The sequence below is a fragment of the Neltuma alba genome, unplaced genomic scaffold (assembly GCF_004799145.2).
Source record: "Neltuma alba isolate B1F8T4 unplaced genomic scaffold, ASM479914v2 tig00010746_pilon, whole genome shotgun sequence".
Classification (NCBI taxonomy): Eukaryota; Viridiplantae; Streptophyta; class Magnoliopsida; order Fabales; family Fabaceae; genus Neltuma; species Neltuma alba.
The window spans coordinates 60,460-87,850 of record NW_021635573.1 but is presented as its reverse complement, the minus strand read 5'-3'; the positions used below and the strand labels follow the sequence as shown (position 1 = coordinate 87,850).

The window sequence follows — 27,391 nt, the reverse complement described above, 5'->3', positions numbered from 1 at the left end:
GCTCTCTGTGTTCTTCATCCCCGGTACATTTGCTGAGGTATGCCCGAAGTACTACAGCTTTTATATATATATATATATATATATATATATATATATATAGGTCCATAAGAAGCAAGGAAAAGTGGAATTTACAGGATTAAAAGCGAAGAAGTTTTGAATACGAGCCCTGGTAGTCGCATTTGACAGACAGAGACTCCAACGCTTTGAGAGAAACTGGGTCGTCGTCTAGAGCCAGAATGCTGATACCCACAGGAGACTTTTTAGCGGTCCCATTGTCGTCCCCCAAATCACACCTTTGGTCCTCCAGAATCATGTTGAGAAACCCAGAAGAGATCACTTTTTCCAGAGAAGCCTTCCCCTTTAATCATTTGTTAACTGCGCATGAAATTACAATAATGCAAGTTCGAAGGTTTCCCCTCTGTTTATGTATGTCTCTCCGTCTCTCTCTCTCTCATCTCATCTTTTTCTTTTCCCCTGGTGTATCTTAATGATAGTTTTATACAGAACAGTACTTATATCAAGTTTTCTATGTCTATTATATCAAATTCTCAAATTATATTTAACAATGTGTTTTATTTCTAAAATATTATTATTTAGCACTCGTCCAGTCCTTAATACAGGACCTAATTGTTGAGTTGATCTTGAACCTAAATATAAGATTTATTTATCACATTTATTAATTTTTCCTAAATTATCCCTATTGATACTCCCCCAACCATAATTAAATAAAAAAATGAGAAAGGATATTAAAGAAGATAATTATGGTATTTTAGAAAAAATATGTCATATTTTTTATAATTAACTAATTTACCTAATTTTTTTAATCTAATCAAATTAGTTAAATAGGTCTTATATTAAGAACTGAGAGAGTAACATTTAATAATAAATCCAAAAAAAAAATATATTCATATGTGATGAGAGAACTTAACATAATAGATATGAATAAGTTGAGTAAGATTTTTCCTTTCACAAGATATCATATTTAAACTAGAAATTTCTCTCATGTGTGCATATATTAGCATATTTGATTAGATTTAAAATTCTAATAAATTGTATTATTTACTGTAACTCAAGATTTACTTTTTATAGAAGTATGTTTTTTTATTCATTCAAATAGAATTTGAATTAGATATACGAAATTTAAGAAAAATATATAAAATTTGAAATTCATTATTTATTTTACGATTTAAGTCTCTAATTAACATACTATTTAATTAAATAATGTTCATGTTTAATCCAATATATTCAAACCCAATGAAGATATTATTTAAATTCAAAATTAATTATTAATTTTTTCATTTGAGCCTCCAATTAAAATTTTATTTATTTATAATATTTCCCATTTAATTCAATATATTCATATGGAAAAATTGTAAATAAAAACCCCCTAATATGTAAAATTACGATTTGGAACCTAAAATTTGGAAAATAGCAAATAAAAACCCAATCTCACTTTTACAAATATGAAATCATGGTGAAATATCTGAAATGCCCCTCAGCCAAATGACAAGTTCAATTTAGCGAATGATAACTTCAGTAGACCAAATCACAATTTGGCTAAGGATGTGCCAAATGACGAGTTGACTATAGGAAATGATATGTTCACTTTAGCGAATAACAATTTCAGCAGATCAAATCACAATTTGGCTGAGGGACATTTTAGACATTTCATTCACATTTTATATTTGCAAAAGTGGGACAGGTCTTTATTTGCTATTTTCTAAATTTAGAGTCTCAAATCATAATTTTACATATTATGAGGTTTTTATTTGTAATTTTTCCTATTTAGATTTCAATGAAGATGTTACTCAAATTTTATTAATTAAATATATTCGGATCCAATAAAATCATACCTAACCTATTTTTAAATGACAAGTATTACAAGTTTCTAAGAATATAATAATTGATGATTTCAATCAATATGTTATTTAAATCTCATTAATTGAATATATTCTGATCCAATAATATTATACCCAATCAATTTTTAAATAACGGGTGTTATAAGTTTTTAAAAATATAATTGATTGATTGGTGATAGTTGGTTGATGGTTGATGATGATTGATAGTTGTATTATCCTTATTTTAATCTAAGGATGGAGAAAGAATTTTAAGAAGAAAATGAGAAAGAAAATTATGAGCGGATCCAAATCCCTCACTCGGTCTCTGCAAGACCTTTTTAGACAATTATATGCAACATCTTATACGCATCTGAGCTTGAATTTTGAATATGTATAAAAACTGTTTATAATCAATTCTCAAAATTAGTTCCATTACCATTAATTAACGACATGATTTAAAGTGCTGACATAAATCATGCCTGACTGCCTGTGATAAATGTGTTTTTTATGTCACATTACAATGACGCTATATCTTTCTTTCTTTTTTTTTAATAGATTATTGAGGTACTTTCATGGCCTTTCGAAATTACTTGAATTGCAAGTAACTGCCAAGAGTTATCCAACTTTGTATCATGTCAACTCACGGACCAATTCTGTTAAGTTTATTTGAAAATCCCATACCGGATCTTGACAAATCTGGGGATGATTTTTCCATTAATTGCATTCCATATTCTTGGGGAAATGAATCAAAACTTCTAATAAAATAGTATATAATTTCTTTTTTTAAAAAAATTTCGTTCTGATGTTAGGCATTTTAGTGTAACCGTTTCTTTCTCACTATAGAAAGGCAATTTCTCGACTCTCAATGAAATTTTATTTATTTAATATGTTATTTTATTAAAAGTATAAAATGTTGGAATAAAAATAGGGAGAACCCCAATTCAATCCCACTAAAGTGCCAAAATCCAATTATAGCCTACACTTTTAACAAACTCCTAATCAACTCAAGAGACCTAACTAGGAATTTCTGAATATTATTTTTTTATTAAAACGAATTTCTAAATATTATTGAGAGAACATAATATCCCTCCGTAATTAATTACTAGTTTGAAGTTGAACTCCTGGGAACTGGCTTCTAATTTATTTTCTGGATGAATAAATTAAAATAATAGATACTACCTCCGGTCTTTAATATAAGACCTTGTTTGATTTTTATTTTGGTCCTAAATATAAGACTCCAATCTATTTTGTCTCTCATATTTATGTATTTTTTTCAAAATAGTCCTTCTAATAATGGTAGTTCTGGCCAACACACTTGATTAGTAAGAATATTTTAAAAAAGACAATACTTATTTATTACAAATAACTAACTTAATTTCTTTCCTTAATCTCCCTAAATTAATCAACTAGCTCTTATAATTAGGACCGGAGATAGTATATATTAGAAAAATAAAAATGTCTATCCACTTCAATTTTAAAAGAAAGGTTTATTCTTGACCAAAAAAAAAAAGGTTTATTCAATGAATAAATTAAAATAATAGATATATTGGAAAAATAAAAATGTCTATCCACTTCAGTTTTAACAGAAAGGTTTATTCAATAAACATCTCTTTATCGTGTCTATTAAAAAAAAATCTCTTCATGTTTAATCCATTTCGTTTTATATCCCTACTGTTGTTACTATTATTATTATTATTTGCCATGCTTCATAGATCGCAAGATAAAAAGCATGAATTATAAAAGTTAGATGATTAAGTTTTTATATCTAAAAGGGGTGCTAAACCCCCCCGGGGGACGTGGGAGCACCTTTTTTTCACTATTAGAAAAAATACATTAATATTGGGAGCACTTTTTTTCAACTACTAGAACCCAGCTAGATAGATTATTTTAAATTTTGGGAGCATTTTTTAATCATTATTAGAGAACGTGTAAGGAAAGAACATTTTACTTAGCTTTGATAGTAGATTAAACTTTTTTTTCGGTTGAGCAGATAAATGAAGTTAAAGAAGAACAAGAAAAAAGCATATAAGATATACACAAAATACTTTTTTTCCATTAATATGGTGGGGGCATAATACACATTGATAGGGGGGGCAAAAAAAGATTACTAACAGCTGAAAACAAAGCCTTCCTTCTCATCAATATTCCTCTTCATCTAATGAATCAGGGGAGGAGGAGGAGAGGGGAAGGAAGAATTGTCCATGAGTTCATACTTGACATGTTGTGCATCAAGTATTATGTTTATCTTGTTGAACACGTGCACAAAAGTGAAAGTTCTCTGGGTGTCGTGCTTAATGTTTGGTACTTTATTGAGTAGCTCATCTAGAGACGATGGGAAAGATAGGACACACCAGCACTTCTCACTTTTATTTTTTAAGAGAATCATGAAAAACTTCCCCTTTCACTTTTGTTTTCCAAAAACCTTTAAAAAAAAACTGATGTAAAAAGTGTTTTTCCCCTTAAATTTGTGAATTTCTTTCTTATAGAAGCTAACCTACAATTCAATATACAGCAACAGCCACTGTTCGGAAGTGGAACTTCTTGAAGAAGAAGATCCTAAACAACTTCAATGAACTTGAGGAGGACCCTGAAGAGGACCCTGATGATCTCAATGAATTCCCTAAAGAACACCTAGAGGAGTTAATGGAAGAATAGCCACTTGAGGAACCTCAAGTAGTCTACGAAGATTCCAAACCTGAGTCGAAAACCTTATTCCCCATTGAACCCCTCCGTGACGAACCTCATTTGGTCTTTACAGATTCACTTGATCTTTCTGATGAATCTGAAGCTGAGGAAGGAGAAGAGGTGAATCAACCATGCACTCCTGCTTTAGCTATAAGTATAGCTGAAAGAGATGCAGTCAAACTGACAAATATAAAAAGTATCAATGGTATGCTCACCAATTACACCAAATACATGACTGATAAGAAGAGTATTGAGTTCTACCTTAAAGTCATAATGGAATATATAAGAGCAACAAGGGTTAAAAGCATACCTAAAGGAAAACCCATAAGGAAATCTTATTAGATTTGGTCTATAGAATTAGTATCCTCCTTTATGACCAAATCACGCAAATTTAGGCAGCTTAGGAATGCAATGCTTGATTATTGTCGTACTGATATCAAATGATACAATATTTGTATTTGCTTTATTAATATTTATTATGTTAAGGTTTTGAGTTCATGTATTTTAAATAGACTAAATGTCTTATTTTATATTTAATGAAAATATTTAAATTATTGTTAAATGATTGTTTGTGAATAATCTATGTATGTTTTTTATAAGTGGGAGCTTTTAGAAGATGAAACTCCTAAGAGTCACAATTTTACTGAAATGCTTATATAGAATTCTTGATAGAACATAATGATTATTGCTTGTATATGTGTGATGAAAGATACAAAAGTATGCTTTTGATCATGGATCTTGTAGTGTCATTATTTTTTGATCAAGAATAATATAAGTACATGACATTATATAATTCATTGTGCCATATAACTGAAATGTTCTATGGTAGGTCTCTTTTTTAGAGAGAACGTAAAATATTATGGGATAGATTTGTCACAGAACTGAAAATGACAACCAAGAACATTACTGCGAAGCTTAATAAAGGGGAAAAGCTTAACGGGTACAATTGGGATATTTGGCACTGAAAGATCTAATACATCTTAGAGAAACAAGATGCTATTGAGCCTTTAACAATTGCTATGGTAGAACCTGAAGCTGGGAATACGGCCCAACATAGGAGAGACCAAGAAGCTTACGAAGTTTGGAAGAAGAAAAATAGCATAGCAAGAATCACGCTTCTAAGTGCCATGGCTAATGAGATAATGTACAAGTCTAAGAAGCACAAAACTACACAGGCTATGTGGATAACATTGAAGGATAAGTTTGGTGATACTTCTACCACTAAACTTAGGAGGTTACTGATTAAGTTCAACACCTATAAACTTAAGCCAAACACTCCTATTTAGCAATATTTGAGAGAGATAACCAATATAATCAAGGAACTGAAGGAAGCTGGACACATTCTGTCTAATAAGTACCAGGTGTAGGCTATTATCAGATCACTCCCTACTAGTTAGGGGCATATGAATGTTAATTTGACCCATAATGAAAATATTGTTACTTTTAACGATGTAGCTTAGCACTTGGAGCTGGAGAATGAACGTTTAGAGGCTTATAAAATCTCTGGACAAGCTTGTTTCACTAAGAATGTTGGCACTTCCTAATCAAAGTCTGATTTCAAGAAAGGCAAAAAGTTTCAAAAGAAAGGGAAGAAGGGTGGTCCTCAATCCAAAAAGAGAAAGAAACAATTCAAGAAGAAGGGACAGAGAGACAGGAAGAAGAAGCTGGACCTGAAGAAGGTCAAGTGTTTCGCCTACCAAAAAATGGGTCATTTCGCACGTGACTATTCAAAATAGGTTGAGAGTGAAAAGGTGTTAGTGAATTATGTGAATTCACATGTTTCATATGTTTCTAGTACTGTTTTCCTAACAGAAACTATTTCTTCTTTTTGGATTGTACACTTAGGCTCCACAGACCACGTAACTAGGGATCGAGTATTGTCGGTTGTCATATCAAAGCAAGTGGCTTTACATAGGGAACAACACGAGGATCGAGGTTAAAGGTTTTGGCACTTGCAAATTTACTTTGCGTGATGGGAAGACCTTGATACTCCATGATGTGCTTTACACTCCCGATATCTAGCGGAACTTGGTTTCTGTCTTATGTCTTTTAGAATTTGGGTTTGATATAAACTTTCACAGTAAAGTTGCAGACATTTTAAGCAACTTAGTCCTTTATGGTTCAACTTTCTTATTTAAAATGTTCTTTGTTTTAGATATTGTTGGTAATTTTAATCATAATGAACGCTTTGCTATTTCTTCAAGTAATGTTGGTATAAATACCTGACATGCTAGACTATGACAAATTAATCAAAATAGAATGATTAAATTAGCCAAAGAAGGTTGCTAAGTGCTATTTCAAACATGGAAATGTCACTATGTGAAACTTGTCTAGCTGGTAAGGCAACAAGAAAGCTTTTAGGCAAGGGAACAAGAACTAAAAATCCATTGCAATTAATCCATTCCGACATATGCGGTCTTATGAGTGTGAGGGCGAGACACAGAGCTTGGTATTTTATTACCTTTATTAATAATTTTTCATAATATGGTTATATCTATTTGATCTCACATAAGTCTGAAGCTCTTGAATGCTTCAGACAATACATAAACAAGGCAGAGAATCAAATGGATAATAAAATTAAAGCATTACGCACTGATCAAGGTCATGAATATTTATCTGAACAATTCAAACAGCTCTATGAAGAAAAAGAAATAATTAGACAACTTACTATCCCTGGCACTCCACAACAAAATGGAGTTGCTGAAAAAAGAAACATAACTCTTCTAGACATGGTTAGGTCTATGATGGCTCAAGCAAACCTACCAATTTCATATTGGGGTGATGCTTTATTAATGGAAACTTTCATACTTAATTGTGTGCCCTCAAAATCATTCGCTTCCATACCCTACGAGCTATGGACAAAACGTAAACCAGATCTAAGTATTCTAAGACCCTAGGGGTCAGTAGCGTATATCCATGAAAGTTCCCATAAGCATGGAAAATTGGGTCCTACAAGAAAGAAATGTATCTTTATAAGGTACTCTGAACAATCAAAAGGATACGCTTTCATAAGTGAAAACGAAGATGGAACGGTGATTGAAATAGAATAAAGAGATGCAACATTCATTAAAACTGAATTTCCTATTAGAGGAGATGTTGAGTGCACTGTCTCTCTTTATGAAACACAGGAACAAGACAGTGTAGATCAAATTAATAAACTAGAATCGTCTAGATGTGTCAATCTGAGCAGGAGCAAAAAAAGGTCAACACCGAGACATGAACAAAGAAAGAAAGATAAGCAAGCAACTCTCGTCAGAAGGAGTAATAGAGAAAGTGTCCTCAAAAGACGCTTTCAAATAGAAGGAGAATCTTTCTTAGTTACTTCAAAAGGGGATGATGAGCCCTATTCTATATGAGAAACCTTATCAAGTTCTACTAAGGAGGAATGGAAAAAGAAATGGACTCAATAAAAAAGAACCAAGTTTTGGGTGTTAGTTGATCTGTCAAAAGGGCATAAAGCCATTAGGAAAAAGTGGGTTCTCAAGATTTAAAAAAAAAAGTGGATGGATCAATTGACAAATATAAGGCTCGATTAGTGGCAAAGAGATATACACAATAAGAAGCATAGATTATGAAGATACTTTCTCACCTATTGTGTATTTCAACTCTATTAGACTTATTCTAGCAATAGTAAACAGTTTAGACCTTTGTTACATCAGATAGATGTAAAAACCACATTCCTAAATGGTGATCTGGATGAAGAAATCTATATGGAACAACCATTAGGTTTCATTGGAAAAGGAAAGGAGAACAAAGTTTGTAAACTCAAAAGATCTATTTATGGATTGAAACAATCATCTAGACAATGATATTTGAGGTTTCACAAAGCAATAACCTTATATGACTTCCAAATGATAGAGGAAGACAACTACGTCTACATTAAGCGGTTTGAGAGAAATTTTGTCATATTATCCTTATATGTAGACGATATACTATTGGCCGGAAATAGTCTAAATTCGATGGTGGCTATTAGAAAATGGCTTTCATCAAATTTTGGGATGAAAGATATGGGGTAAGCAGAGTATACACTTGGACTTAAAATCTAAAGAAATTATTCAAAACGAATCCTCTCTCTTTCATAAGAGAATTACATCAACAAGATTTGAGCATTTAACATGAAAGACTGCAATCCCCTGAGTACCCTAGTTGCTACTGGAGTAGCCTTGAGTCCTGACATGTGTCCCAAAACTGAGTCTGACAAAAGGAGATGGAAAGAGTTCCATATCCTAGTGCTGTTGGCAGTCTAATATACGCAATGATATGCACAAGACCATATATCTATTATGTAGTGGGACTAGCAAGTAGATTCCAGTCTAGCCCCAGTGAAAAGCATTGGAAAGTAGTGAAGAGGATCTTGAGATACTTAAAAGGGACTTCTAATTAGGCACTATGCTATGAAGGAAGTGATCTCTGCCTTGTTGGATACTCCGATGTTGATTTAAGCGAGATGAAGAAGAACGAAGTCAACTTCAGGTTATACCTTCTTGCTAAACAATGGCGCCATCTATTGGAGTAGCAAGAAGCAAACGTGCATTGCCTTACATTTAATAGAAGCTGAATTTATGGCATGCACCACAGTAGTGCAAGAGGCTTTATGGTTGAAAAGATTTATAGAACACCTTGGATTTGAAAACAAGAGTACCAATCCGATGTTAGTACACTGTGACAATACTACAACCAGAGCCTATAACAAAGACCCTAAGTATCACAGCAAGATCAAGCATATTGACATCAAGTATAATTCTGTTAGAGATTATATAGCATAGAAGATTATTACTGTACAATGCATTTCAACCAAATGTATGGTAGCAGACCCCTTACCAAAGCCAATAGGCGAGAAAGTTTTTAAGGAACATATGCAATCCCTTAGCATGCGCAAAGTGTAATATGCAAACCTTATATAATATGCTTTTATAATTAATAAAATTATATTTTTCTGTCATCACTTTATGTATCTGTATGGAAGTATACAATGTCTAGTATGTCGTACAACACGGGCAACCACCTTTGATGCTTAGGTGGAGTGAGCAAAGATAAGACATTTGTGTTCACCAATAAAGCAGCATAGAATGCTGATATGATAGGGAAGAAACACAAACTATATGTCGTTTTGACTAAAGTGTAGCAAGTCAAGATGAGATCCACATAAATAAAATTGGATCGAATCTTGGAATCCCACTTCCATAATACCTGTAGCCAAATAACAAATCTTCAATGTCGACATCATATATATAAGCAAAGTTGAAGAATTTGGATTTAGACACTAAGTGTGCTTGGACTTAAGTTTGTACGGTGTTAATGATAAGTCCAAAACAACATACGCTCTTATAGTAAAAGAGTAACACTGTAGCATGTGTTTCATACCACATTGCTAGGAGAACTGCAAAAAGGAAGCAAATGAAAGATCCCTGCTTCATTGCTATGTGAGTCTCAGGGAGGAACGATCCTCCTATTGATGTTCTTTGACTTTGACAATATCATGAAGATATGTTTCAATAACTGCTACTTCAGCATGTTTCCTACGGTCATGATAGATGTGATCTAACATATTATGCTAAGAAAGTGACTGATTCATATCAAAGTCATATTTGCGTGAAAGGAAAATTAACTCCAATATACACATATGTGCTAGTATCCATGACATGTTCCTTATGACATTTCGTTGTTATAAGTGTGGACACTAGACTTGTGAGGAAAGTAATCTGAGTCAAACATTGACTTGAGAGGGATTAGATTTGCCATGAAAAAAAAGTGTATATAGGTAAATCTAGGACATCTAAGGCATAATTTTTAAAATTCAAGCTATATGAATGAGAAGGTGACTTGTGCTAGTTCCATAAAAGAATTTCTTTGTACAGGCACATGAGTGAAGACGTCATGCTCACGCGGTCACGGTAAAGCATTAAGTATGAAATTAAGGAGAAAGAAAGAGACTAGACCCACAATATCTAATCCAACAACTGAGTGGGAGATATAGGAAAATGGGCCATCTACCCGTGGTGGATTGGACCCAAGTACATTAACTTTGGGACTCTGGTGCAAATAACATGACATTCAGTCTCCAATTGTGATTTGCATTTTTTTTTCGTTTAAACTAAAAAAGGGAGGGAACAGTTATCCTATGTGGGTATATGGGGGTTGATCTTTCTCATCTGAATATACAACAGAACAACAGACCATCAAAAACTCTTCCTTCCTCCCCCTCTGTTCTTCCCTTAGTGTGTATTTACTGTGAAAACAAAGCTCCGAGTTAATCAAAATAACTAGACCTCTGTGTGGCTATCTGACTTGAAGGACTCTCCAGGTATGCCCGAAATCTTATATTTACCATTTCATATAATTTACAAGGAATAAAAAACCAAACCGGACTAAATACTAAATTGATTGAAGTAGCAATTCAAGAGTTATTTTATCATATCCGAGTCAATTCAACGTCAAACTGATCATATTAAAATACAACAACATTAATAATCACTAATAATAAAATTCAAAAAAATATAATAATAGTTTAATAGTAAAATTAACAAAATTCTATATTAAAACTTACAATTTAGCCATGTTTTCTATTGCTGGTTTAGAACAGCAGTGTGCTTGGGTTGCCAAGGAGATTTTTACTTAGTTCAGAGGAAAACAATCCTTATGTTCTCTTTGGTGGAACATCTAGGTAATAAGGTTGTAGATTATCTTGCAGCTGTTTACAACAAAGAGTTGGCATCCAATGGGTGGCTTATAGCAACTCTACCTCTCTTGGAAAAGCTTCTGGTTGCAAACTTGGAATTTAATGGCGATAGAAGATCACAGGATGATGCTCAAATTTTGACATAATTTGTTTCTCTTCTGGTAGTATGGCAGATAGGAGTAGAGCTGGCTAGGTTGCTTCGACCTTAGTTTTTTATTTTGTAGTTGTTCTTCTTTTTGAGTCCATCATTTTGTGTTACAGGTCTTTGGGTATATAACTTGTTTTCAATGTGACTTTTTTTGGAGTCTTTTAATTTGGTTTTCTAGAGTTTGTATATTTTCCTCATTCAATGACAAAAAATTTGGCAAAAAAATTAACAATATACTATCTCCATTCCTTAATATAAGAGTTAGTTTGATATTTAATTTGATCCCAAATATAAGAACCTAACTAACTTTATTTCCAATATTTATCTATTTTACGTTCAAATAATTCGTATAATAATTGCATATATTAATGAGTCAATATCAATAGGTAATTCAAACACACATAATTAATAAAGGTATTTTAAGAAAAATAATATTTATTTACCGCAAATAACTAATTTAACTACTTAATCCTCTCAAATTAGTCAACTAGATCTTATACTATCTCTAATCCTTAATATAAAAGCTTGTTTGACTTTTATTTTGGTCGTAAATATAAGATCTCAATCTATTTTGTCTCTCATAGTCATCTATTTTTTTTTAAGATAATCCTTGTAATAATGGTAGTTCTAACCAATATACTACCTCTGATTCTAAATATAAGAGCTAGTTGACTAATTTAAATAGATTAAGGAAAGAAGTTAAGTTAGTTATTTGTAATAAATAGGTATTGTCTTTCCTAAAATATCCTTGTTAATCAAGTGTATTGGTTAGAGCCATCATTATTAGAAGGACTACTTCAAAAAAAAATGTGCAAATATGAGAGACGAAGTGGATTAGAATCTTATATTTAAAACTAAAATAAAAATCAAACAAAGTCTTATATTAAGAATCGGAGGTTATACTTAATTAGTAAGGATATTTTAAGAAAGATAATATCTATTTATTATAAATAACTAATTTAATTAATTTTTTAATCTACTTAAATTAATCAACTAGATCTTATATTCACGATCAGAGTTAGTATTAAGAATTGATGCAGTCAGAAGTAATATAATGAAAAGAAAATTGTATAAATGCAATTTATTCGTAGAACAAAAAGTAAACTTCGCATACAGTTATATACAAATGTGTGTGTGTGTAAATGTGTGCGCGCGTCTATATATATATATATATATATAAATATATATAAATCTCTTTCTCTCTCAAATCCGTTAATTGTTTGATTGAAAATTTTTATTACAACAAAGAGGGCGAGGAAGGATGGGGAGCAATGAAACGAAGAATAGAGACGAAGTAGAAGAGCTTCTACGAGCAGCTCAGGACGAATTGTTGTTAAAGCTCTCTGTCGACTCTCACATAGCTTCATCTGCATCTTCAGTTTCAGCTTCAGCTTCATCAAGCTTGACTCTCGATGCGGATCTGGAGCGCCGATTCCAAGCCCTCAAATCAAGACAATCCTCAGTGGGAATTGCAAGTGAAGATCGGGAATCCAAACCTGCTCTTGGCGATGATCCCTTCGCCAGATTCGATGCTCTCAAGGTTAATTCGAATCCATCATTGAAGCAAACCCCCGCGTTTCCCTCTGCTGAAGAAGAAGATGAAGATGAAGATGATCAAGTTGAGAAATTGATTCAGTGGGCCAAGGATGCTGTGCGTCTAGATCCTTCTGCTTCGTCCGACGACGACGACGACGACGAACAGCAAAACCAGGATCGGATGAAGCGGAAATAATTTTACTCTATTTTTCTTTAATTCACCGTCTCGACTCTACATGTAGACTTCGGTAACTTTTTTTTTCTTTTCCACTTTCGTAATTTAATACGATTCAATATAGTTTTACATTTGTAATCACCAGGTATGTGAGTGAAACTGATAGTTTAATATAAGTAAATTCCCTCCTAATTTCAACTCGACTTCTTTTATTTGGTTCTGGAGGTTAAGCAAGATCAAAACTAAACAATTTCAACGCAATGATAGGAGAAGTGTGATGGGAAAGAGAAACCAAACCTTGAGTTCAGTAATCAAACTAATCTGAATTGTGAAAAAATTGCAGGGTGCCAGCAAGCACCACCATGAAAACCAGACAGGGAAGTTGAGGGATTTAGAAATTGAAAGTGATTTCCATGTCAAGTTGCAGCAAGAGGTGTCTTTTACTCTTGGAGAAATGCAAGAACATGAAGCACATAAAGCAAGCTCATGCCCAAGTAATCGCTTGTGGACTTGAAAACAATAGCTTTGCTCTAAGCAGAGTTCTAGCATTCTTCTCCTCAAACACACATGACAACAGCCTCACCTACGCCTGGAAAATTTTTGAACGCATTCACCAACCCACTATTTGCATCTACAATACCATCATCAAAACCTTCCTGCTCCACAATGAACACACCAGAATCATAAGTATGTTCACTGAGATGCTACGGAATGGCTTAATTCCTGATAATTACACCATTCCTTATGCACTAAAGGCTTGTGCAGGCCTGAAAAGTTACCCTCTAGGACAATCAATTCATGGGCATAGCTTGAAACTTGGTTTTGCGTTTGATCTTTTTGTGGGTAATTCTTTGATGGCAGTGTACTGTGTGTGTGGAGATATGGGATATGCTCGACGAGTGTTTGATGAAATGCCTCGCCTAAGTTCTGTGTCTTGGACTGTGATGATATCAGGATACGCAAAGGTGGGTGATGTCGAAACAGCTAGATTTTTCTTTGATGAAGCATTTGAGAAAGATAAGGGAATATGGGGAGCGATGATTTCTGGGTATGTGCAGAACAATTGCTTCAAGGAAGGTCTTTACTTTTTTCGTTTGATGCAGAATACTGACATATCACCTGATGAATCCATATTTGTTAGCATTCTTCCTGCCTGTGCTCATCTTGGGGCTTTAGATGTCGGCATTTGGATCCATAGATGCTTGAATCAAACAAGGGTGCCAATGAGCACTCGCTTGAGCACAAGTTTATTAGACATGTATACCAAGTGTGGGCATTTGGACTTATCCAAAAGAATATTTGAATCCATGTCGCAGAGAGATACAATATGCTATAATGCTATGATTTCTGGAATGGCAATGCATGATGAGGGGGAAAATGCCCTTAAATTGTTTTCGGATATGGAAAAGGCCAAGATAAAGCCTGATGACCTAACATTCCTTGCTGTTTTCACAGCTTGTAGTTACGCAGGAATGGCTCAAGAAGGCCTGAAATTTTTGGATAAAATGATTAATATGTACAACATTGATCCTAAAGTTGAACATTATGGTTGTCTGGTAGACTTACTTAGCAGAGCAGGAATGTTCGAAGAAGCTAAAGGTATGATAAGAAGAATAAGCCATTGTTCAAGTAATGGCTCTGAACAAGAAGCAATGGCTTGGAGAGCATTTCTGAGTGCTTGTTGCAACCATGGAGAAGCTCAAATGGCCAAAGCCGCAGCTGAAAGACTCTTTCTGATAGAAAATCACAGACCAGTTTCTGACTCACTGATATCAGGGCCATCCTTGGATCTGAATTCGAATACAAATCAGAGTGAGATCAACCAAAAAATGTTGGAGAATAGCATTGGGGCGTATGTTATGCTTTCTAATTTATATTCAGCAACTGGGAACACTAGTGATGCCAGAAGGGTAAGGGAGATAATGAAGAAGAAAGGAGTACACAAAGCGCCTGGTTGCAGCTCAGTGGAGATTGATGGGATTGTTAATGAGTTTATTGCGGGTGAGAAAACACACCCACAAATGGAAGAGATACAGAGAGTTTTGAAGAAAGTGCATTTACACTTTGATTAGGTTGATCAGTTGCTCGAAATTGGAAAATTAACATATTAAATTGCTTGTCCATTACAAGTTTTGCTCTGAATTTACTACTTGCATATATTTAATTTAGCTTGCACGAATTATTGAATTCATTTCTTATCCACCCAAGCCAATGCCATCTTTTGCCAGCCCCGCTCTCTGGAAGATCTTTGTGCAATATTGGTACGTGCTATATATATACATGTATGTATATGCTTTCATGGGCAGAATGACAACCACAAAAATTAAAATTGCGAGTGAAGTATATATCTCATCTTTATACTTACATCTTATTATTATTGTTTTCAAATTACTAATGGTAAGAACATTATCTAGGCTTCAATTGAAATTTTCCTTTTCCATTTTTCTCCAATTCTTAGAAAGCGTATGAATGCTCCGAATTATTTCATAAAGTTTTAATTTTTAATACAAGTTTATCCGTATTATTTCACCAAATTTTAATTTTTAATAATCTTAACCTTGATATTAATAATCCAAACAAAAGAAATAACAGTTCACAGCTAGTTGTCCCAGCAGCATCACCACCTGCCATGCTAGGATGGAGCCTTGGGTTTGAATTCGACTTTGATATGTTTATATATATACATTTAATTGTACTCATTTTGTTTTATTTATAAGGCCCAAAAAAATTTTATTGATTATATTTATAAGTCACCTTATTAAATTTTTGGCTAAATTATACAAAACCTCCTAAACTATAAGTTAGTTGCATATAACATTGCTGACATTTTAAATTTTAAATTTAACCCCCTTAGCTTTCATTTTTTTTATTATGGATACTTTGTGGCTAATTTACTGTTATTTTTTAAACGAAATTTGTCATGTTAGATCACTATAAAGCACCTCACATTTTACATGGCATCTTACATGGCATACTATTTAATATAATCATTTTATAATAATTATATCATTTTTATATAAGGATTAAAAGGTCATTTTATCATTTACTCATTTTTATTCTTATATTTTTTTATCAACATAATCTTTTAAATAAAAATTTTCTTCTATTTTTTGTCACACAATAATTGATATTTTAATTAATCAATGATTGTCAAAATCTTGATAAATTTATTAAAATTGTAAAATAAGACCATAATATTGTAAAAAAATGTTAACGTGAAAGTAATCAGATGGTTCCGATAAGCATTAAATAGGAAAAAAGGGTAATTGAAGGGGGTTCGGTCTTAAAATGTCAAGGGATTTTTTTTTTTTTTCCGGGTATAAATGTCAGCAGTGTTATGTGCAATTAGCTTAAAGTTCAAGAAAGTTTCATAAAATTAACTTAGATAAGATGCTCTGTAAGATGCCTCGTAGGATGCGAGGTGTTTTATGATGATCTAACGTGACAAATTCTGTTAAAAACACAACAGTGACTTAGCAGCAAAGAGTCCATAAATAAAAAAGTAAGAGATCAAGGGTTTGAATTTAAACTTTGAAATGTAAGAAAGGTTATATGCAACCGTCCCAAAGTTTAGAAAAATTTTGTATAATTAAACCTAAATTTCTAGGAATATAATATTTTGTCATTTATTTATTATAGTATAGATAATTATTATTTTTTTAACATGTATAGATTAAAAAGAGGTAAAATTAGAAAATTATTATATTTTAATGAAAAGTTAATATAATTTAAGGCTTTTTTAGATTCTTGCAAAACATATTAAAAACATCATATAAACAAAACCAAAGAGTAGTATATGACAAACTAAAAATAAAATAATTTTTTAACTTTTTAATTTTTAACTCACTTATAATTTATAATTTAGTGTTTACATAAAAAGTTCAAAACCACACAGCTTCTCACCTTTATCTATTAACTTTTTACATTATTACCCTTGCATTTATAACTCAGTCCTATCTGCCAAAAATTGGCTACCAACGCAGCACCGCACGTGGATTTCTTTAAGAATCATCAATTTAAGAACTAGGTTACCGACTTTTCCAATTAACCAATTTCGCTGTCAAATTGAAATCTACCCAAAATTTAGACCCTTTATTTTCTCTTGCAAGCACAAGGGTTCGATGCTTGACGGTTTCAGTTTCCAATTCCATTCCTCTATACCATTTTTGTCTAAAATTATTGAATACATTCTGAACTTCAACATCGAATCCATCTCATGTACATTCAACTTCTTAGTGACATGAAATGTTTGCCCACATAAAAAATAAATATGCAATGAAGAAGATACAGATCAGACCAAAATTGAATAACCTATTTTACTATTTCACTGAGATTATCAGATGATTAATTGTTTCAGTAATTATACAAGCAACCTTCCAGGGAAGAAAATCAAAAGAATATGATGCATCGTGTTCATCAAACAAGGAATTCAGCATCAGAAACTTCAAGGACTTTGTGCACACCAATGGGGTTCACACTGGGTCGGAATGCATTTCCTTCAATATACCTGTGAAGAAAACATTACTCAGTTCAAAGTATAACAGATAATGGATCGTCCTCTGAGGATTTCTTAGGCAGCACTTTCCATAACAAATTCAAGATTAGAGAAACCCTTTTCAGTATGCTTGTGCATGTCTATCCATAATTGGTTAGTTGGGTTCAATCCATCACTTTTCTTCCCTCCTTTTGGTGTATCACATCTACTTAACAATTTCCCATTTCTCCAACTATGATAGCATATCAGGTAAACAAAAAAAACAAAAACAAAAGTGTTGGAAGACAAAGCCCAAGCCCAATAAGCAGTGTTTTATTTATTTATTAAGTCCATTCTTTGTATTTCAATCTGATTAGATTTATTAGATAGATTAGGATAGATCTCCTTGATTTAGTCATTTATCCTAGATTTAGGTATCTTAGCAAGTTATATAATGTACTTTGCCTCTTCAGAAATAATATACTGATTAAACCTATTACTCTCTCGTCTCATGGTATCAGAGCGAGAGACCAAGAGAGAGAGTGAAAGTCGTGGCTTTGACCGCGACTAGGACCAGTCAGAGGGAGAGTGAAAGTCGCATCCTTGTTCGCGACTAGGACCAGGCAATCTGGTCGCAGGAAGGCCGACGACAGAGGCATTTGTAGTCGGCGACTGAAGACCGAGGGAGCACGACTGAGGTGAGCGACTGAAGACCCAGTAATCAGTGATCGCGTCTGAAGACCGAGTGAGCACGTCTGGGTTGAGCGACTGAAGACCCAGTGATCGCGTCTGAATTAGCGAACGTCAACAACCGAGAAATCTGATCGCATTTGAGTGAGCGACTGAGATCGGGTCTTCATATCCGTGCTGCCCGGTGAACCCGACGTGAACCCGACGTGAACCCGACTGACCGAGTTGCACAAAGGCACGATCATATTCGTGCTACCTAGTGAATCCGACGTAAACGAGATGGAATCTGGAGAATTTCCACCTCTGTTTGGCACAATGAGGCGTCCTTCATCAGCGTTTACAGCAGGTACAGCACCATCATCTTCTTCTTCTACATCAGGCACGGGTTCTTCTCCTTTAATGGGAATAGAATCTGGATTGACCACCGAGACTCCTCAGATGGTGGTCGCTCACAAGTTAAATGGAAGTAATTATTTACAGTGGTCTCAAAGTGTCCTGATGTACTTACGAGGCAGAAGAAAAGAAAAATACATAACTGGGGAGGCCCCACAACCGAGTCCTGATGACTCAAAGTATGATACTTGGTTTGCTGAAAATAATCTGGTGATGACCTGGTTATGTAACTCCATGACAGTAGACATTAGTGAAGGCTATCTGCTTGCTAAGACGGCAAAGGAGATATGGGATGCGGCCAAAAGAACATACTCAGCTATGGAGAATACTGCTGCTCTGTTTCAAATAAAAAAGGCACAGAGAGAGATGAAACAAGGAAGCATGACAGTAACACAATATTATACTGCTCTCACACGCTTGTGGCAGCAGTTGGACATGTTTGATGTCCATGAATGGAAGTGCAGCAGTGATGCCCAACTATATAGGGAACTGGTTGAAAAAGAACGAACCTATGAGTTTTTACTTGGTCTCATTGACATGTTTGATGACGTAAGGGGAAGAATTATGGGAATGAAACCACTGCCATCGCTGTTCGAAGCTTTCAATATGGTCAGATGTGAAGAAAGCAGAAAACGACTCACCCAAAGTGTATCTGCACCCTCTGAGAGTTCAGCGCTAGCAGTACATGGTAACAATGGATCAGATCAGAGAGGAAAGAAGAACTCCAAAGGATGGTGTGACCATTGCAACAAAAATGGTCATACTAGGGATATATGCTGGAAATTACACGGCAAACCAGCAAATCTGAAACAAAAACGAAGACCGGAGAATAGGGGGTATGCTGTGGTGACCAACGAGAATGAGGAGAATGGAGAAACTCTTAGCCGAGAAGAACTACAAGTACTCAGACGAATTCTTGAGAAGCATAATAACTCTACCTCTACCCCTAAAGCAAATCTGGTGAAGTCAGGTAATTCTATTATAGCCCTAAATGCCTTAATAACCCGTGATAACACTTGGATTGTTGACTCGGGAGCTACAGATCATATGACGGGTAATAAAGTTTTGTTCAGAATTATAAAGTATTGTCGTGATGAGAACCTTAAAGTGAAAGTTGCTAATGGAATCTTCTCCAAAGTTTGTGGTATTGGAACTGTCAAGATTTCTGATAACTTTGAATTACAAAATGTTCTATTTGTCCCAGCACTTGCATGTAATTTACTATCAGTGAGTAAAATAACTAAAAATCATCACTGTCGAGTGTTTTTTGATGATACCGGGTGTGTTTTTCAGGATTTGACAACGAGGAGGAGGATTGGCATTGCTAAAGAATGGGACGGACTCTATTATCTTGAAGGCTCAAGGATCACCAATAAACATGTGGGCAAGGCTTTGTTTAGTTCAAATTCTTCAAATAAGGATGTATTATTATGGCACTCTAGGATAGGCCATCCCAGTGTTGACTATATGAAACACTTATTTCCAGATTTATTGAATAAAAGTTCAGTTCCTTTTCTTTGTGAAACTTGCCAGTTTGCAAAACAAACTAGAACTTCTTATCCCAAACAACCTTACAAAGCCAACCGCACCCTTTACCTTAATACATAGTGATATTTGGGGACCTGCAAGAGTTAAATCAACCTCTAACGCTAGGTGGTTTGTGACCTTTATTGATGACCATACTCGAGTAACTTGGGTATACTTGATGAAAGAAAGATCGGAAATTTTTAGCATTTTTAGAAGTTTCCACACATTTGTGAAAACTCAATTCCAAGGGACAATCAAGATATTAAGAAGTGACAATGCCAGAGAGTACCTCAGCACAACCTTAAAGGAATTTCTTGACCAGCAAGGAATCCACCACCAAACCTCGTGTGCATACACCCCGCAACAAAATGGGGTAGCTGAACGAAAAAAACCGACATCTCCTAGAAGTCACCCGAGCCATTATGATTGCCAGGAATGTTCCAAACCTATTTTGGGGAGAAGCTGTTCTCACATCAGCCTACCTAATCAATAGAATGCCCACAAAAGTACTCAACTATCAAACCCCCATTCAAAAACTTCTTGAAACCTACCCAGATTCACCCCTAGTCTCAGACATTCCCTTGAAAGTATTTGGATGTGTAGTATATATACATCAAGATGAGAGCAACAAACTTGAACCAAGAGCTTTAAAATGTATCTTTCTTGGGTATTCTCCTACCCAGAAAGGTTATAAGTGTTATTGTCCCACAACCAGAAGAGTTTATGTTACTAAGGATGCCGTATTTTCCGAAGAAGATGCATACTATCCCAAGTTACCCATTCAGGGGGAGAATTATGATACTGAAGAATGGCTAACTTTGAATGTCCCTACTCAAACAATCCTAGACATCCCTGAACCAAACCCACAAGCTTCTGATAATCTAGCTTCCTCTATTCAACCTGAACCTGAAGATCCAAACCCACAAGCTTCCTCTACTCAACAAAATCACAGCCATCTGGAAAATAGTGTTGAGGTGAATACAGGGATGGACCAGGAAGGTAGTATTGAAACTGATGTTGAAGAAGAACAACTCGCAGAAGAGCAGCAAAATAATAGAGTCTCTTACATTCCGAGGCATAACCAAAACTCCAATTCAATGTTAGATCCTGAAGAACTTGGGTGGCCAATTGCTCTCAGAAAAGGGGTAAGATCCTGTACTCAGCATCCCATCAGTCGATTTGTTTCCTATGATAAATTATCTTCTAGAATGCAGACTTTTGTAGCAAACTTATCCAGTGAGAGAGTACCTAAGACGTTTCAAGAGGCTATTGGTAACTCTAACTGGAAACATGCTATCAATGAAGAGTTGGAAGCATTGAAACAGAATGAAACATGGGAAATTACAGATTTACCCACAGGAAAGAAGACCGTGGGGTGTCGGTGGGTTTTCACAATCAAGTACAATCCAGATGGAAGCATAAACAAATATAAAGCAAGACTTGTAGCTCGAGGATATACACAAACATATGGGGTTGACTATCAAGAAACCTTTGCCCCGGTAGCTAAGCTCAACACCATTAAGGTTCTTTTATCAGTAGCAGCCAATCTAGACTGGCCACTTTACCAGCTAGATGTGAAAAATGCTTTTCTGAATGGGGATCTTAAGGAAGAAGTATATATGGAGATACCTGCTGGCTTGAAGAATTCAACAAATTGCTCAAAGGTTTGTAAACTCCAGAAATCATTATATGGGTTGAAACAATCCCCTAGAGCTTGGTTCGAAAGATTCTCAATGACCATGAAAAAAATGGGATACTCACAAGGGCACTCAGATCACACACTCTTCATAAAGCATGTTGGTGATCTAATAACCATCCTGATAGTGTATGTAGACGATATTGTGATTACAGGAAATGATGAAGGTGCCGTAAGAAGGTTAAAGAGATCATTGGCAGCTGAGTTCGAGATGAAAGATCTGGGACAGATGAGGTATTTCCTTGGGATGGAAATTAGTAGAACCAAACAAGGAATAAATGTCTCTCAGAGAAAATATACATTGGATTTGTTGCAAGAAACTGGTATGCTTGGAGCCAAACCTGCAGGAACCCCCATGGAAACTGACTGCAATCTAGAATACAAGAAGGATGGGATACCGGTCAACACCGGAAGATACCAACTATTGGTAGGAAAACTCATCTATCTGGCTCATACAAGACCAGATATAAGCTACGCCGTGGGAGTTGTAAGTCAGTTTATGAATCAACCGCAAGAACAACATATGGAAGCGGTATATAGAATTCTGAAATATTTGAAGATGAATCCAGGAAAGGGATTATTCTTCAGGAAAGGAGAAGCTAGAGGAATAGAGATTTATACATCACTTACTTATGGGGAAATCTGGTTACCTGGAGAAGTAAGAAGCAACCAGTGGTTTCCAGAAGCAGTGCCGAAGCAGAACTAAGGGCACTAGCCCTTGGGGTCTGTGAAGGAATCTGGATAATTAGAGTTCTAAAAGAACTTAGAATAATGCATACTGGGCCAATAAAACTTTGGTGTGATAGTAAATCAGCCATGGAAATGGCCCTAAATCCTGTGCATCATGACAGGACAAAGCATGTTGAAATTGACAGACACTTCATAAGAGAAAAGATTGAAGGTGGTATCATTGACTTATCTTACATCCGAACCAAAAATCAAGTGGCAGATTTGTTTACTAAACCATTGCCCAGAGACTCATTTGAAGGACTAAGGAGCAAGCTGGGAATGATTGACATCTATTCACCAGCTTGAGGGGGAGTGTTGGAAGACAAAGCCCAAGCCCAATAAGCAGTGTTTTATTTATTTATTAAGTCCATTCTTTGTATTTCAATCTGATTAGATTTATCAGATAGATTAGGATAGATCTCCTTGATTTAGTCATTTATCCTAGATTTAGGTATCTTAGCAAGTTATATAATGTACTTTGCCTCTTCAGAAATAATATACTGATTAAACCTATTACTCTCTCGTCTCAAAGAAACCAAAAAAAAAAAAAAAATTACAGCGTTAGGAGCTCACAATTCTTTCAAGAATGGATGCTTGTAGAAGGCATCAGGAATTCTCCCAGAAAACTGGTTGTGATCCAAGTACCTGAGAAACAATTATTACGGGAAAGAATGTTAACATTGACAATTTCTTGAGCATATATAAGAACATTTTCTTAGATTAAGAGGAGAAGGTAGCAAAAGCCCATCTCTACTATTCACATGAAAAAGAAGCTAGAGTAGGGCTAAAAGTAACAGCAGACTGGAGCTCATAATAGCACAAACCATAGTTCATTAGATCAGGCTGTACAAGTCTCAAGACCATAAAGATTAGGTTGAAACTTGCATCAGATTCTATTTGACATCTCTTAAAGCCCTTAAAATCTCAGCAAACTAATACTTCTCTGATCCCTTAATATAAGACCTAATTAACTAATTTGAGTGGATTAAGGATGTTAGTAAAATTAGTTAACATAATATGTTTTTTTTTTTTTTTTTAAGAACACCCTATCCCTCTCCCGTTAGATTATTATTAAGAAAATATCAACAGGTTAATTTGAGAAAAAATTGATAAACATGTAATTTATACCTTATATAGGACCAACATTAACTCTCCAATTAAGTCCTATATTAAGGACTAGAGGAGTATTATATTACTTGACCACTCCCATGCTTAAAAAGATACTTGATAGAATTTCTTTTATTTGTCAACCGTATAAAAGTAGAACTTGCAAAATCATGAAAAAGGAAAATTACTTTCTGCTGTATAGGGCCTTGACCTCAAGCTTCTTTCTGTTTGGAGAAAGAATATTGAGCATATGAGTTACTTTAGGGTGGCTATAGGCCTGACTTAGGAAAAGGTTGTATTGGGGATTGTGTGACTCACTTTTGGGGCTTATATTAGCCGTGGAGGTATCTGAGAGAAGGGTGGACTTATTTTTTTGTGAACTGAGTTTGGTGAGGAGAGTGCTGGCCTCTCGAATGCCAGGTTAGGGGTGGAGGAAGAGTCTTTCTTCATCATTTTCTTTGTATTTCAGTGTGTATTTAGTGTATTGGTGAGTTGAATGTTCTTTGTTGTTTCCTGTGTGAGCTGTGTTAGTTATATATTGTATTGAACCCAGTTTTTTGTGTGATTAATATCAGTTTCGGCATTGTTTGTCTACTGTTTTATCTTGGTCTCTATCAATACTTTATAAGCTAAAGAAACTGCTCCTCTATAAATAAATAACAGCAAGATAAAAATTAAGATAGGTACAAGGAGACAGTAAATAATTGTGTTTCATCAAAGCCCGATAGTAGCAATCCAGACTCTTAATTAACCACTATTCTACTGAAAAACAGTCCAGTATAGTTTAAAAATGGAATTATGACTTATCAAGTCAGAAAACAAACTTACAAGTAAGTCAATTTGGGGATATGAGCAAGGCTTGATGGTATAACTCCTGACATTTTGTTGTGGGATAGGAACCTGTCTCAACAACCAATCAAAAACATTTTAGGGAAAATTTCCAAGGAGTGTGCCAAACAATTAGATGGCAGCATTAAGCTTACAGGAGCAAGAAAAGCAAAAACTTCAAAAATGTAAGGTACAGGTCGTGGGAAAAGGAGAAAAAGCAAAGAAATATGAAAGGGAAGGAAGCAAAGGCAAGACTCACAGGATTTCAAGATTGGTCAAGTTAGCAAGTTGTGCAGGGACTCCTCCAGTGAAATAGTTATTGTTCAAGTATCTATGTACAAAGCAAAAGTGGAAAGGATTTAGACAGAGCGTCTTACAGAAGACAAGGAAACATTAGAATGAAAATCATTTATGACACACAAGCTAGAAATAACTTACAGATTCCGAAGTGCTGGAAAGCAACCTTCAATGCGGATAAGTTCCCTTATGGTACCCACCAAATGATTGTTCCCAACATCCCTATCAACACAGAATCATAACCGAGAGTCGCATTGAGTTCAAAAATAAAAAATAAATAAATAATAAATAAATAAAAACTGCAGCAAGTGACCCATATAAAATTTGAATATTACAGGTGCCGAAGATTTTGTAGGGTGCCCAATTCAGGAGGGATTCTTCCACTAAGACGATTTTCATGAAGATAAAGGTAGCGAAGCTCAGGAAGATTAGCTAGTTCCCTGGGGATTTCTCCCTTGAAATTATTAAAGCTCAAGTATCTGCAAAAAGATACAAATTCATATTTGTAAGATATAAACAAAATAATGCCCAAAAAACAAAGAAAGAAAGTAACCAGTAAGATCAGGTTACTCACAGATGTGTCAGACTCTTAAGCTCACCAATCTCTGGAGGAATTGCATCCTGTAGTTTGTTCCACCTCAAATTTCTGGAATGAAATAAAAATCAGCCATGAGCCAATTCAATTCAAACATTAATTATTGCTTGTTCAAAAGCACTGTTAAAAAAAAAAAAAAAGGAATGCTCTCCATGAAAGAGCAACGGTTAGTAACACATAAGTCATTCTGATCCTACTTTATAAGCAGAAATGACAATTTATATACAATAAAGCGAGACATTCTTATGCCTGATGTAAAAAGTTGAAGTATCACAACAAAATGAAGTGAGTAATCAAAATCGAGGAAGGATCAGATAATTTTACAATATTTTAAGCCGCTTCAGTCGTCCAATTTGAGGAGGAATAGGTCCTGTCAACTTGTTGTTATGAAAATCCCTGCCATGATTATGTGTATTCCGTAAGGTCACAGAAGGCATAGGCAAAAAATTCACAGTATATATATTAGAAAATTACATGAACATTAGAAGATTAACGTATCAATATCATTTCAGCATGTAAACCTTATTTTTGGGATTTTATCACTTACAAACCAATCTAAAAATAAATAACAGTCAAACATTCACAGAAAGCGTCATTAGCAGGAATCTTTCATTAGTGCACCCAATATCAGAATTAAATAACTGTTATACATGCACGTTAAAAATCCACCAGAAACATTACCCGAACTGCATACATCATAAGGTCAAGATTGACCGCAAAGATACTTTAATATGCTACTTTACAGTACAAATCTTATTTCCATCATTAAAATTTATAATTTATGGACCAACTGAAAATCTTGTAATTGCGGGGAAGTATCGGAACAAATATAGCTTTTCACATCAAGTGGCATATCCGTCAATGAACACGATACTAAGTAATATCAATAACACATACTTTAGAAAGACTTGTTGAGATCTGAAATAAGTGAAAGATACTTACAGGCGTGTAAGATCCAGCAAGCTGGTTACAGCAGTAGGGAAAGGTCCGACAATAGACACAGCATACACCTCGCTGCAAATAAAGAAAGTAATTTCAATTATCGAAGGTCATATTTCTTAATTCATTCATAAAACTACTAAGTCAATCGAACCCTCTAGGAAACTTGAAATTCATCACGAAGTACGATGATGCTTACAGTTCCGTAACTACTCGATAATCACCGACAGTGGAACAGGTGACCCCAGACCAGGGAGGCAGATCGCCATCTCCACAGGGATCATCTCCAACCCACGCATACACAACTCTCCAACCAAGAGACGCCTTGATCTCATTCAAAGCTTTAACTGAAAATTGCAAAAACCAGAAACCCATCAAAGACCAACCCTTTAAGCAATGAATAAAAACCCCATGAGCCAAATCAGAGAAAACTACAGAAAAGGAAGATCCGGGATCCGTGGGGTTACCATCACGCTTAAGGGTTTTACAGTGTGCAAAGTGGAGCATCGATAGAGTGAAAATGAGGATCAGAGGAAGTAGAGATGAGGGTATTCGCGCCATTTTGAGGGCAACCCAGAGATCCTTGTCCCTCAACCACTCTCAAAAGGACTCGCAAATAGGCGGTCCTAGTGGATCTCAAGAATTATAGCTAAGATGTCTCCTTTTTCTGTGTAGCTCTCCGGTCTCAGGAGAGAAAACTCACTGCCTCAGACATTTTGGATTCGGTAATTTGGCAGTTTGAAGGAGGAAAAGCACTGGAAATTATTGCTGATTGATTAATGGAAGTGGAGCTCCAGCGAACGCGGCATCAACGTTGAAAATCTCCTCCTCACTCCGTCGGCACTGAAACTTTAATATAAACTTCTAAAATTTTCTAATGCTGTTTATTCAGTGACGAAATTATTAAATGAAATTATTTTATCCATTAAAAGATAAAATATAAAAAATAGAGATTCTCTATTTAGAAATTTCTTTAGATAGAAAGACTTTTTTAATAAAAATATTTAACCTAAACAGAACAATTACCTTAAAAAAAAGTCGATTGATTTGAGCAA

The 27,391-nt window shown here is 34.8% G+C and overlaps 3 protein-coding genes across 3 annotated transcripts; 2 read left to right on the top strand and 1 right to left on the bottom strand.

Annotated features, from left to right (window-relative positions):
* Positions 1-12,611: 12,611 nt before the first annotated feature.
* LOC114758735 (uncharacterized) lies at positions 12,612-13,082 on the top strand. Its single transcript, XM_028947829.1, has one exon. It carries the CDS (start codon positions 12,612-12,614, stop codon positions 13,080-13,082), a length of 471 nt encoding a protein of 156 aa, XP_028803662.1.
* On the top strand, positions 13,051-15,279 carry LOC114758731 (pentatricopeptide repeat-containing protein At5g66520-like). Its single transcript, XM_028947825.1, has 2 exons — positions 13,051-13,134; positions 13,405-15,279. Exon 2 carries the CDS (start codon positions 13,475-13,477, stop codon positions 15,131-15,133), a length of 1,659 nt encoding a protein of 552 aa, XP_028803658.1. The 5' UTR covers positions 13,051-13,134; positions 13,405-13,474; the 3' UTR covers positions 15,134-15,279.
* Positions 15,280-17,199: 1,920 nt separating this feature from the next.
* LOC114758718 (probable leucine-rich repeat receptor-like protein kinase At1g35710) lies at positions 17,200-27,137 on the bottom strand. The gene is made up of 11 exons (XM_028947811.1): positions 26,804-27,137; positions 26,536-26,683; positions 26,340-26,411; positions 25,722-25,793; positions 25,377-25,448; positions 25,138-25,281; positions 24,944-25,024; positions 24,765-24,836; positions 24,506-24,577; positions 23,144-23,215; positions 17,200-17,568 (listed from the first exon to the last, which is right to left on the bottom strand). Exons 1-11 carry the CDS (start codon positions 26,895-26,897, stop codon positions 17,478-17,480), a joined length of 990 nt encoding a protein of 329 aa, XP_028803644.1. The 5' UTR covers positions 26,898-27,137; the 3' UTR covers positions 17,200-17,477.
* Positions 27,138-27,391: the final 254 nt, after the last annotated feature.